The sequence below is a fragment of the Nothoprocta perdicaria genome, unplaced genomic scaffold, assembly GCF_003342845.1.
Source record: "Nothoprocta perdicaria isolate Ctin4 unplaced genomic scaffold, notPer1 scaffold_11, whole genome shotgun sequence".
Lineage (NCBI taxonomy): Eukaryota > Metazoa > Chordata > Aves > Tinamiformes > Tinamidae > Nothoprocta > Nothoprocta perdicaria.
In genome coordinates, this window is record NW_020454205.1 from 2,599,099 (window position 1) to 2,612,427 (window position 13,329).

At 39.4% G+C, this 13,329-nt stretch overlaps 3 protein-coding genes across 3 annotated transcripts in view; 2 read left to right on the forward strand and 1 right to left on the reverse strand.

Moving 5' to 3' along the window:
- Window positions 1–2,749, forward strand: part of LOC112955066 (aldehyde oxidase-like) — a 29,813-nt gene extending 27,064 nt beyond the window's left edge. Inside the window, exons 33-35 of the mRNA XM_026048357.1 lie at window positions 531–719; window positions 1,394–1,583; window positions 2,587–2,749. Of these exons, the coding sequence (XP_025904142.1) occupies window positions 531–719; window positions 1,394–1,583; window positions 2,587–2,597 (390 nt within the window). The 3' untranslated portion in view covers window positions 2,598–2,749. The remainder of the gene's footprint in view (window positions 1–530; window positions 720–1,393; window positions 1,584–2,586) is intronic.
- A 2,418-nt stretch (window positions 2,750–5,167) lies between these two features.
- MDH1B (malate dehydrogenase 1B) lies at window positions 5,168–12,658 on the reverse strand. The gene is made up of 10 exons (XM_026048346.1): window positions 12,604–12,658; window positions 12,048–12,160; window positions 11,345–11,479; window positions 11,030–11,172; window positions 9,907–10,409; window positions 8,710–8,875; window positions 7,560–7,723; window positions 6,785–6,924; window positions 6,037–6,088; window positions 5,168–5,308 (listed from the first exon to the last, which is right to left on the reverse strand). Exons 1-10 carry the CDS (start codon window positions 12,623–12,625, stop codon window positions 5,283–5,285), a joined length of 1,464 nt encoding a protein of 487 aa, XP_025904131.1. The 5' UTR covers window positions 12,626–12,658; the 3' UTR covers window positions 5,168–5,282.
- Window positions 12,659–12,806: 148 nt separating this feature from the next.
- Window positions 12,807–13,329, forward strand: part of FASTKD2 (FAST kinase domains 2) — an 8,374-nt gene continuing 7,851 nt past the window's right edge. Inside the window, exons 1-2 of the mRNA XM_026048273.1 lie at window positions 12,807–12,823; window positions 12,945–13,276. Of these exons, the coding sequence (XP_025904058.1) occupies window positions 13,041–13,276 (236 nt within the window). The 5' untranslated portion in view covers window positions 12,807–12,823; window positions 12,945–13,040. The remainder of the gene's footprint in view (window positions 12,824–12,944; window positions 13,277–13,329) is intronic.

A 13,329-nucleotide genomic window follows, 5' to 3' on the forward strand; every position in this document is an offset into this window, starting at 1 on the left:
TATATAGATCATATCATAAAGTCTTTAACTCTTAGTTTTGTCCCCTTTGAGTCAGTTTCAAAGCTCCTACTGAAGTCAATGAAGCTTGAATTTTATCCATCTCTCGTCAGTCTTTAATACTTTACATATATATACACACACACATATAATATGTATATGTGTGTGTGTGTGTGTGTGTGTATATATATAATCTATGTATATTCCCATGATCTGCTAGATTTGAATCTTGTTTTTGATCTACACTCTCCCAATTTCTCCTGTTACATGAGTGACCTTCCCAGCTGGAAAGAAACAGATTCTTTTCATGCAAGTTGGTGCACAGATCCCACCAGCTGAGCAGGAATGCACTGTTCTCTGCCTGGGGTAAGAGAGGAGTGCGAAACTCTTCCCATCATGACAGCAGCAAAAGGTTCAGGAATTCCACTAGTCAAACATGAAAGAAAAGGGGCTTCTGATAGTTGATGATATGGATCAGTTCTTGCCTAAATTGTACCTGTTTTACCTACTTATGTTTCTCCTCTTATTTAAAGATTGAAGGTGCCTTTGTTCAAGGCATTGGACTTTACACAATGGAGGAGTTAAAGTACTCTCCAGAAGGAGTCCTCTACACACGAGGTCCAAATCAGTATAAAATACCTGCTGTTTGTGATATTCCAGAACAGTTCAGTGTTTCCCTCTTGTCATCTTCCCAAAATCCTTACGCCATCTATTCATCCAAGGTAAGTAGGCCATCACAGGGGCCGATTCTCTAATCTCAGGACAGTCAGAGCAATTACAGTGATACAGAATGCATATAAGCTGCTAGTTCCTTCTCTTCAGACAGCGTGCTTTGGGCAAACATTTGATTCTCAGATATTAATAAGCACAAAAGTAAACTTCAGTTGCAACATTCAAATTCAAACCAGATTAAAAAGTTCAGCACCTCAGCAATGAGGGAAGTATGGAATGCGAATAGATTTGATCTGTGTTTGAGATAAGGAACAAATGTAAATCTCAAGTTTGAAAGAAGGAGAGGACAGCAGGCTCACAGAGGTCTGTGGGGTTTGTCCTTAGGGAATTAATTTGACTTCAGGCTTTGCTTTTAATTTGCTTTTAATCATAGCTGTACCTGGATTTGGATTTCACCTGTCAGTTAGTCTTACTTCAGTTTGAGGCATTTAAAAAAAAATTAAAATCAATAGCTCATAACCTGAAATCWACCTTTTAGATACCCATAATCTGCTAGCAGTTTAAGAATTGCTGTGATAAAAGCCTGCTTCTGCTGAATCTAAGAAAAACTTCCATACTAAAGAGTGAAGCACTTAATTAACTGATTTAAAGCTTTTCAGTTGATACTGAAATCACATTTATTCTTCTCAGTTAATGAAAACTTACACTTTTTGTTCTTGTTCAGGGTATAGGTGAGCCAGGATTGTTCTTGGGATGCTCTGTGTTCTTTGCTTTGAGAGATGCGGTGACTAGCGTGAGGAATGAAAGAGGATTAAGCCAACCCTTCACACTGAACAGCCCACTGACCGCTGAACAAATCCGAGCAGCCTGTGCAGATGATTTTACTGAGATGGTAACAGGAACATGGGGAACGGGTATGTTTAACTATCTCTGGAGAGATCTCGTTAATTTTGGAATCCTTACTTTATAGTGTAATAGCTGTTTCCAGGGGTTTATGTTTTGTAGCCACCAAAATCACACTGCCCCTTTTTGAAACTGAAATGCCGAGTAACAAGYCCACTCACAGAAGCTATTCCAGCAAATGCCATTCAAGAACTGCATTAGAATTCCCCTTGTTTTGTGTAACCTCTGCTTTCCTTGAAAATTCTACAATTTTCATAGTTCCCCTTCTCCCTGAAGCTTCCTCCTCTATCTCATTTAAGTTTAAATAACTCTGATTAGTGGCATGCAGTGGATGCTAGATCATCCTCTAAGCAGTTTCAACCCCTACCAGGTGTTCCCACAGGTGTTTCCTGGATCTGTCACCTCATTCTGATRCTCTGCTATGCCCACAGTACCCTTGGGAGAAAAATAATGTAAAACTAACAAAAGAATGGAGAATTAAATGAGCAAACGCACGTGTAACAATGCTCACCTTCCCTGTGTTCTGCTGCTCTTCGCTGTACCTGCATTCCTGCTGCTATTGACATTTATGTTCTGAGAGGGTATTAATTTAAGCCATAAAATCTGTGAAATAAGGTCCTTGTTTCACAAGGCAGTATAAATATCCATCCTGTGGCCAGAACCCCTGCTCAGGTTCTGCTCTAGAAGCTCTTGGTTTGTCATTCACAGATTCTCTCAATTTCTGTGCCAGCGAGTCAGTGGCCCTCAGATCAGTATCTCTCAGTTCAGTTCTCGTGGCAGGAACTTGCTGGAGGTGAGGTCTGCTAACACAGGACCATGTTTCTCCATCCACGTTCAGCCCCAATCCCAGTTGTCACTGACCTACCTCGTAGCCAACTCCTACAAGTATTTCCCATCTCTCTCGCTGTGCACTCTGCTGAGTGACTTCAGATCGGCTTGGAGGTGTGTGCTAGGGACAGTTTGGGGAGCTAGTCAAATAGTATTAAGCAGTTACTCTTTTTTTYTCTTTTTTAGATGAAAGATGATGCATCAGCTTCCTCAAGTCTGTGGGCCATTTCTGTGTGAATGCCAAGTGTAAAATATTTCACAAAGATCTGAACGGAATACTATGGAAACTACTGTGCACATTGCCTCAACGCACAATAGTCAACACGTAGATAAAGTAGTATTTTTCCCATTTCCAGAAATACATGCTTCAGCTACAAAGAAAAAATATATAAAGGATAGAAGATATATAAATATCTTATATAAAGAAGATATGTAAATATCTTCTATCCTTTATCCTCTTTCTCCTCTTTCTGACTTCATTATATTCACTACAGTATTTTAAATGCACTACACTTAATTACTAGAAACATACCTGCACTTGAAGCTGGTGTAGTTCGCAGTAAGGCTCTGTTGAATAGCTTTGCTGTACAGCAGYCCATGAAGATCAACGTCAATGCAGCTGTTGGATCAACAGATCAATGCCAATGCATCAATGATTAAATGATTAATCAATTAATCATTTATTGATTATCCTATCTCAGGGACTATCTATCCCTGCAGATAAAGTTACCCACAACTGATGAAGAGCAAACAGCAAATATGTGTTAACTGAGTAGCAGTGATGCACAAAACTCTCCTTGCTTACTTTGGAAACAGGACAACAGACACACAATGGTTCCCCACAAATGTCCCAGACTGATGTTAATAGTTAGCAAATTATAAGGTCTCTTAATTCCCACATGCTGTCTAGGATATAGAAGGAAGCCTGTATCTACTCTACCACCTGTCTAGAGTTGCTCTGTCAGACTATGTTTTGTGATACTGTTATTTGGAAATATGGTGCAGTATGTCACGAAATGTGGAAAATGAACTTTCCATGTAGTATCAGTAGTCCTCTTTCTTCAGTGACCTGACAGAAAACTCTTTTGAAAGTAATAGAAAGATACTCATTGTTTTCAATTGACATTGAATTCAATYTCAATTTTTTTCCCCTCTAAGAAGGAATGTGAATGTTAGAAACATACAGATGATGCAACTCAAACCCTTTTCTTGGGAGAGATCACTTTCTAAGCATAGAGAATCTGTTCTAACACGCATCTGCTAGTCATTCGTTTTTACTGCATTTTTTATTTGAGTCTGTCCTTATAGACCATCTGTAGGCTCAAGGTAGGATAGGATATTCTGCATCTGTCAAGCAATAATGTTTGTGTCTGAACACAGAAATGCCACGTAACAGRGAAAATTGACAAAAAAAGTGCTTACCCTGCAGGTAATCCATTTGAAATCCATTTGAAATGAACATATTTATAAAAATGAATTACAATTGCACAGGAAAGACCTTTTACAATTATAAACCCATCAACACAAAGATACGTGCAGAACAAGAGTAGCCTTATCCTTGAATCCTACTGGAATTTGCAAGAAAAGTGATGGGGTTCAATTACTTATAAAGAGCTTGTTTGGACATACAGCATTTCAGAACATGTACTTCAGCAAATAAAATTCATCTTTAAGCACGCCACATAATAAAGATAAATCATGATCACGTAATGAAGAAATCGTCCAATAAATCAACCAACTTGATCAAAGTCCTTTCTTCTTTGAAATCTGGCAGGCAACATATGACAAGCATGTTAAATGTGCATAGAAATAATCTGCAATTATTTTTGTTTCTTAAGAAGGTTGAAAACATTTTATGTGTGTTCAAAGGACAAAGTTATCATTCTTCTCCTCTTAAATACAGTAAGAGTGCTTACCTTTCTCTCAGCTACCTCCTAAAGGCCCAGAAGTTAGGAGATACTGTCAGAGAAGCCCAGCTGCTTTATAGCACTTAAAAGCTGACTTCAACACCCAGTTCTAAAGGTTCTGCTTTTAACTGAACGCTGCCGCTCACAAATGCCTGGCAAAGGCTAGATTAAAGTATCAGGTAATTGTCTCAACAGTCAAAACAGAGAACATTAATTAGTAATAAATATTCTGAGTTATTAAAGATAAAACTTCTTTGATCTTTGTTTCAAAGCCTTCTTTGCTTTCTTATGGTTTGAATGCAGTATTTCTAAATTGAGGGGCATTACTTAGCATCCCCCAGTTGCTGAGAAACCATAGAGACTGAAAAGAAGGTGGGAGACAGATACTACTACAGGATTACTACAGGACAGATACTACTACAGGAAGCACAGGGTGCTACAACAGCTAGCRCAACAACACACAGAGGGATAGCAGGAAGTCCTAGTGGCAACAGCCTAGAATAAGAACTGTTCAGGCCAACAAGAAAACTTATATGCTCCGCAGTGAATCTGCATACTAGAGTTTATGCAGAATGCATATAATGCAGGAAACAGACTGTAATTCCACGCTAGCTTGCCTCCACAAGATCCAGATTTCCTGTCAAGCCACGAGCCTAACTTGAGTAATTTTGGATATGAGACATCCACACTTTCCTCATGATATAGAAACAAACTGTTCTGCAACATATAAGCAGGTTTACAGGATTTCTTTCTCATTAAAAGCTGTGCACTGCTGGTGCTTAAACTGTACAGTGAGTTTGAACTACACAGGTAGAAAAGAAGAATTCTTTTCTAGAAAAGAAGAATTCTTCTAGGTTTTGGAAGAGGAAGATACTTTAAAAGCAATGATACTTAGCCTATGTTTATTTGAGCAATGGAAAAATAATAGAATGTTTTAATCTACCACATGTGAATTTCCAGTATTTTCTCCTGCAGTCAACTTGCTGACAAGGTTTCCAAGTCTGTTAAAAATAGAAAGCAAAAACAATCCATATTTTTGTCTACCTCCTAAAATTCTTAAACATGCAAGAAGATAAGCAGGGCATTCAGGTCATACTTGCACAGCRTGGCACCAATAGTAATGTCGCAAGAGTAGCCCACAAATTAGCTGAGAGCAGCCTGCAGCCTTTTCACAAACACCTCATATTAGAAAGAGATACTGCAGTTGTTCGAAAGATTTTTAATTGAAACTAGTTATAGATTTTTTTTTCCAAATTAAGTCATGAAAAACTTTGTGTGTCATTAGCAAGTAAAGAAATAATTTAGTCAATAGCTTTGGTCAATAATTCAGAATGCAGGGATCTTGAAAAATCTTTTATTTGCCGTAATTGGAAGAAAAGGCAGTTATGTCTGTCGCTTACTGAAACAGCCTTCTCTGCAGTAAGTGAGGATATCATTTTTTTGCCTACATTTTCTGAGTATCTCAACCTTTTCTTCTTTTACCTGGTTTACAGACTAAAAGATATTGAATAAATTGGTAGATACTGTAAACAGAAAGTTTAATCTTCAATTTACAGTATGTTTTCTCTCTTAGYTATTTGATCCATTATTTTTATTTTTTCTAGGTTTATAATAGTAAAGAATAGCTTCAAAAACATGATAGGATGTACAATGAAAGAACTTTTCCAATAAGTTACTTGGAGTAGAACCAACACCATCTTGAAGCAAATATTTTTACTAGTGATCTTACCATCTTTATATGGACTCATTTCTCTTATTTTCCTTAGTGCAACAAGCTTTTCCTAAATGAAGAAGATATTTTGTTATCACTCATTGTTTTCCTCCACTTYAATTTCTATCACAAACTTAAAATATGTTCAAGAGAAAACTATCCTATTATTATGACTGCTGCTAGAATGCAGAATTTGGAACCACTCTTTTTTGAATACTTATATTTAGTCAAATTAACTTCATGATATTCACTGAGGCAAAAAGGATTTAATGATGAAATTACTGCTTGAAGATTTTGTATTTTCTAAAAACAAATCAAAATACAAATTATATAGAAGTCTTCTTTGTGCATAGTCACAGCCACAAAGATCTCAACAGATCTGGCTCATGACTTGGAACTACTCTGAATATAACATTAGCAAAATCAAGGTTAAGAGCACAGAAGGTGGCAACATTAAATTACAGTTAATATCTCTGTTCTGCACAAGGCCCATGGAACCTAATGTGGCAAATCCTGCATTCACATAGGTAAATATATTTCAAATATATTTTATCACCTCCTTTTCAAGCAATGGAACAGTTGCCTGTTCATTTCCACATATAAATACTACCTCACATAGATAAACACACCATTTTACATAAGTCACTGCCTGTGCACAATTTGTAGGTTATTAATATTTGAAGAAAGGGTCTCATACCCAAAGTTAAACTATGATATACCAATAGGTGGCTGAGTAAGCATATTATTAGGCACAAGAAATCATCACCTGTATTAGGTCATGGCTTAAGAGTTTCAGAACTTCTTGAGTTGTTTCATTAATTTCTAAGTCTGTCATGACTTCCCAGATACCATCRTGGAATCTCACTGGCATGGAAAAGATGATTCCTTCAGGCACACAAAACTGACCTGAAGAAAAGAGAAAAAATAACCCTAACGTGATTTCTGCTTAAAACCACCTCCTTACCAGTGTGAAGATTAAGTCTTATAGAAATCTTCAACTGGACAAAACCTTAGCATAAAAGAGATTGCCTTTCTCAAAGTACAAAGGGTCTCCCTTTTACTGTGACTTTACTGAATTTTAGTTTTATGTACATGCAACAATCTTATATCTTAAAAAGGGGAAATCTTAAAACTCTTATTTCATGCAAGGGCCAAACAGTTGTTATGAAACCATTTCATTTATTGCTCCACATAAATACACAAGAAAAACATGCTTTTATAGCCCAAATACTAAGAATTATAWACAGTCCTTGTGCAAAACACATACCCCAAGAAAAGCATTTAAACTAAAAGACAATTTTAAAGGACAACATTAACCTAAAAGATGCCCATAAAAAACAGGCACCAAATCATAAGCTCTATATGTTGCAATTGCTTAGAGTTGGAAGCTCTTATGCTGAAGCAAACTCTCAATCTCTCATTGCRTCATTCGATTTACAATTTACACGCACACTATAAAGCTTGATTTAAAAAAAAAAGATTAAAGTTGCTGATGGTAATAAGATGCATTCATAGAATATGCCAAATAAAAATAGATTTACCTTCAGAAAGTATTCCCACAGAAACAATCTCCCCAGTAGGAGATCCTTGATACCAGTATCTCAGTATAGTAGCTACTGCATGAGCAGGTGACATTCCTATACCACGATATTCCCGAGAATTCACCGAGCTCCGTGCAGACAGAAATTCTGAACATATCTTGTTGCTACAACCAAAATAAAGAAAAAAAAAAAAGTAGGAAGAATAGTTTTTCTACAGGATGTAAGAACTAAAACCAACGGAAGAGTACAGTTAAAATGTATTAAACTCTTAAGTGCTTAAGGCAAGGTACCTAAAGATGGAAAACAGGCTAACAACAAGCATCCTTAYCTATGAAAGTCAGGTCACTTAGGCAAGTTATAATCTCTGTTATTTTTACTTAGAAGAATTAATGTAATTAATGTAAGGAGTCAAGCACAGACCAGAGTCGCATTGTGCTAATCACAGTATAAACAAAAACAACAACAAACGAACAAAAAGAAGCAGGGGTTGTGGCCTGAAAACTTGCCTATCTAAAGGTCCTCTTTCAGTGGCTAAGTAAAGCCTGGCAGGCTCAGCCAAGAGCAGGAGCTCAGCATGCAGCCAAACAGGCACACATGTCACAGCTGCTGCCTCTTATGAGAAAAATGTGTCACAGCTGCTGCCTCTTTGGATAGAGAAACTATCCTCTCTCTGCTACCTCCCCGTCAGCAAGAAACGATCCAGCTGCTGGGGATTATGTTTTACAGGTGTTAGCAATTCCTTTCTTTGGGGAACTGGAGAGTGTTAGCCCCTTCAAGTCATATTTCAATGTAGTTCAAATATTTTTAAGAAGCAGATATATATTTAGTATTATTTCAAAGATATCTTATCTGTATGAGGAAACAAAACCACTAGCTGGCCTTTCTGCCCTTTTTATGGGTTGCTCTTGATAGGACAGAAGATAAACACACTCAATATATAGGAAAATACAACGATAGCCAAAGTTGGCATGGGAGTTAGAACTATGTTCCACTCTAGCACTAGCAACTATTCAACCTCTTTTGGGGACGGAGTACTTCAGCTTAAGTATTTCTTTTTTATACAGTAAAACATCTGCCAGTAAAGACAGATCTTGAAATCTGTTAAAGGGTTCAGAGAAAAAGAGATTAATTTAAGTTACTTGGTTTTTACTTTGAAAAGAATTCTGCACTGCAGTTGTTATGAATCACATTGCACAATGGACGTGAAAAATCAGGTGGACCCCAAATAGCACTATCAAATCCATAAACTCTTGCATATGAGAAATCAATGTAGCTCCAGCCAGTAACATTGCCCCAAATAATCACATCTTTAACTCCTGTAACAGAGAAAAACGCACAGATTAACRAAGAGAAAGACAAATGCTTTCACAAAATGAGTTGGATAAGATGATCTCCAGAAGGTCACTTGAACAGGAATTATTCTGACTTAATGTCCTGCTTTGATCACAAAGATCATTTCASCTCAAAACTGCAACTAACCTGTTTCTGTAACATTACATGAAACCTCATTATAAGCTGAAAAATAAATCCTAACTTATAGAAAGTTACTGTATATATTTGAGCAAGCCTCTTTGAAAACAAAAGGAATCTTACTGCAAACATATAGCAACACTCTTTTTATAAAAACCTCCTCATGCAAATATAGATTACTAAACAGCGATCTGTAGAAGATGCATTTTTTTTTAAATAATTTAACTGACTTGGTGCAAAAGGAATTTATTGAATAATCAGCTGACATGCTATTCAGCTTATTACCTTAAAAGTTACTTTTCTGGGTTTTTTGGTCCCCAAAATATCTAGATTTGTTACTGTGACTAGCACCTACCCCTGGAACACAGAGAAAATAGTGACATGAAGCAAGGTGTTGGAGAACTGCACCACTTCAACTTCTAACTCTTGGCCCTCCTAAGAAAGCAAGCTGATTAACTCAGGAATAACACTGTAACACAGTCCTACTATACATTTACTATCTGCACAGCAGTATGCTCTCATGTTTCTATACTGGAAGCCTGAGTGTCTCAGACATAACAATATACTGCATGATGCAAATGCCACCTTGAAGTCCTAATTCCTGATTGCCAGCATGATATACATACCAGAATGATAGGGCTGAGGACAACAGTTAACAAGGTAACTGGCAGTCGTGGGATCACACACAGATCCACACATCTGGAGGCAGACAGAACAGCAGAACTTGCAACTCACAACCCTCATATTCTGCACAGCAATGAAATTGCAGGAGTGCGCTGCTGTGCATGCATTTCTGCACATGTGTCCTCTATGAAAAAACACTCCAGAAGACTTCTATCTACTGAAATCTCCAAATCTCGATCACACAAATATTCACCTGCTGCGTTGACATTCAGTTTCCTGGCCAGCATGGCTTTAGCTGCACTTTCCCAGAACGTTGCAAGGGCAATGATATTTTCAGGTTTAATGAATGGGCCGTACGTCCTAATCATCAGTGCCTTAAGGTTTACRAAGGTTTTTCCTGCTGCAATGACTCTGACGCCGCTCTTGGCATTCTTCTCAATGAGGCGAGCATACACTCGACAGACATCAYTCAGCTCTCTGATGCACTCCTCCAGGCAGGGGGCTTCGTGCTTGAAGAGGATATCATCAAGAAYGATGATCACGTCGGCTTGCAGAAAAGCCTCTTCCATCTTAGTGTGCTTCGCAACGCTGCGGAGCAGTGGGAAGGCCATGTCCTCAGCTTCCATCACAATACCACAGAGAACTTCTTCAAACTGCTTCGTGTCCAGTAAATGGATACTGATTTCTGTGGTCATCCCAAACACTTGTCCATTTGCCAACAGGGGGATCAGATGGTAGCAGGTTGGAGCTGATGCACTTATGAAAAAGATAAAGAAAAAAAATGTGGTTTATCAACAGACACTGATTACATAAATTGAAGAAGAATTTGCTTTGTACTTAACATGTAAACAGTTCACTAGTTTGGTTAATTTTTGCTCTTTTTTTTCATATTTAAGTTAAAAATTAAAAAAGTGGGGTCTTTTTTTTTTTAAGGAAAACGTTTTAAAGGTTTTTCCATCCTATACTTTCAGGTGATACAATCAGTTATAATTTAAAAGAAACTTCTTTTTTTTTAAGTATAAATGGCAAATATTAACAAAAATGCAGAAATTTTTAAAGCCAGAACTTCAAAGCAAAGTTCACTTATCTAAGTATTTCCAAAAACATTCTATATTACAAATTTCTTAATTCATAAAAAAAWTTCTAATATTTGCCGTTTGCATCCTTTACTTAAACTGATGCAAAATGCAATGAAGACAGAAACACCTTCTGGATTATATCCTGAGTGCTTACACAGAGGAGTACAGACACGATTCAATTCGGCAAAATTACAGGGGTTCRTGTATAACCTGTTAGTTATTAGCTCTGTTAAACGTGATGAAATGTGTTTTTTGAAGCTGAATGAAATTTTGTATCAACATTTTCTTTATTCACACCTTGTGATCCATATCTGCAAAGGGTTGATGAGGCCTTTAATCTCTTCCTCTTCTTTTTCAATCTCAAGGTGAGCTTGTAGGTTCTCCTCAGCAATGGCTAACATCTCCTCGCTGAGCATTGGTGAGGTGACGCCATAGTAGTGCTAAGATCAAAAACAGTGATCTCTAACCAAATGACAGCCCAAACATAAAAAAAAAAAAAAAAAAAACTAGAAAGATCATTTGGATTTTGCATTTGAAAGAAAAAGGAACAAGAATGTTATGCTTTAAAAAAAAGTAAAATATGAGTTTAGAGCACTAAAGGCAGATCCTTACCTGAGCATATTCCAGAAAATCATTAACTCCTCCCAGAAGCAGGCCCTTCCCTCCACGATCCACAAGTTCTCTCCAAATGATCGGAGAGCGTTTGTGTTCCCATCCATTCCTTTCACAGATGTCACGAAGCCATTCCTATTGTAACCCCCAAAAAAGTTTTAATACTTTTTCTACATTTGATAACACTTAAATGTTACTGATAACAACATTTTATTACATTATTTGATCTCAGTAAATGATTACAAGATGTTTTGCAGCTTACCAACAAAACAGCGTGTTCAAAATGTAGGGACACAAACTGAGCCATCGTGATACCCCAACAGAAAAGCAAAATGTTTTACTATCTTCTGCTTGGTTTTTTTTCCTCTAGTTTTCTCAGTTGTCTTGGCATTATTGAAAATAGGAATACTTTGAAGTAAGGAGTAACGTGAGGATTTCTGTTAGTTGTAGAAGGTAAGCAGGCTGTAGATGTAATTGCTACTCTTTGAGCATTAGAGTTCTTCAGGTTATTTGGCTGAGGTGTCAAGCAAAGCACTAGGGAGTAAAAAGCATCACAGTACTACCTATCTCCTAAAGTAATACTGTTTTTTTTTTTGTTTTTTTTTTTTGAGGGGGGGGGACCCCTAATACAGCAAAAGAAGAGTTATACCACAAATAAGATAATCCCTCACTTGGAGCACTGGGATATCTACCAATCTCTTACCTCCCATTTGTCAGGGTGCTTAGTGATCTTGTGAATCCTGAAGTCTGGCAAATTAGCCTGGAGATAGTCGGCCAGGAGCTCTGCTTTGGCATAGTATGGGCAATTTGCCCTCCCTGGGAACACAGCCAAGAATGGGGCAAATGGAGGGTTACCCAATGTTACCCAATAATGGCTTAATAAATCCAGAGTTGCCCTAATTAGAACAATTACATATACATATATACATATATACATATATATACATAAACATATATACATATACACTTACATAAATGCATATATAAATCAAATTAAAAATCCAAATATTAAACTATTCCAATTCAAAATGAGTCCTATGTAACCAGTGTCCCAGGCCCCATATGTAACCAGATGAAGAAAAAGAGAGAGAGAAAAAAAAAAGGTAACTTTGTAGGGATGGAGGCTGTTCATATGAAGTACTTGGGACGGCCTTTCTGGGGCCGAGAAGGCCACCCCGCCCCAGGGGAAACGGCGAGGACGAAGGAAGGGACACGGCTGCACGGTCGCTGCGCTCCCCACGGCCGCGGCGACCCCTCACCTGCTATCGCCAGCTTGGCCATAGGCGCGGCCGCCTCCAACGGTCGCTCCAACGGTCGCTCCAACGGCCGCCGGGGCGCCTCGCGGCACCGCCCAACCGCCGCGGCGTTGCCTGGCAACGCGGCGCGCGCCGCCGCCGCGCGGCGGTTTGTCCCTCGGCCCGCGCCGTCGGTCTCGCGAGGCGCGGCGGGGGCGCGCGGCTGTCATGGCGGCGGCGCGGGGTGAGGCGGCGGGCCGCGCGCGCTCCGCGTGTTTTCCGCGTCTTTCTCGTCGATCCTCTGTCGTCTCCGCCTTAGCCGCGTGTGTCTGTTGGTAACGGCTGCTCCCCTGTTGGCCCCGCAGGTACGTGAGCGTGCGCCGCGCCTCCGCGCCCCTTGCCGTCGTCGGAAACGTCCTCCTGAGCCGGCGTTTGAAGCCCGCGGTGGGATATGAGCGGAAATGAATAACAGAATGAGTTTATTACTGAGGACAGTGCGATGCGTGCATAGGCGCAGCTTTGCGCGGACACGCAGCCCCTCCGCGGCGCCAGCAGCGTTATGGACCGGCACACGCAAGGAGCCCGTGGAAAAGGCCGGGTTCAGGATTTGCTTGCTAACCGCTTTCCGCCGCCTCCACGAGCCGTCTCCCGGGCTGCCGCCTCCCGGGGCGGGCGCCTCCGCGCCCGGCTCCGAAACGCGCGCGGAGCGGGAGGCGGAGGCCGCGGCGGGCGAGGAGGCCCGCGGCGCCG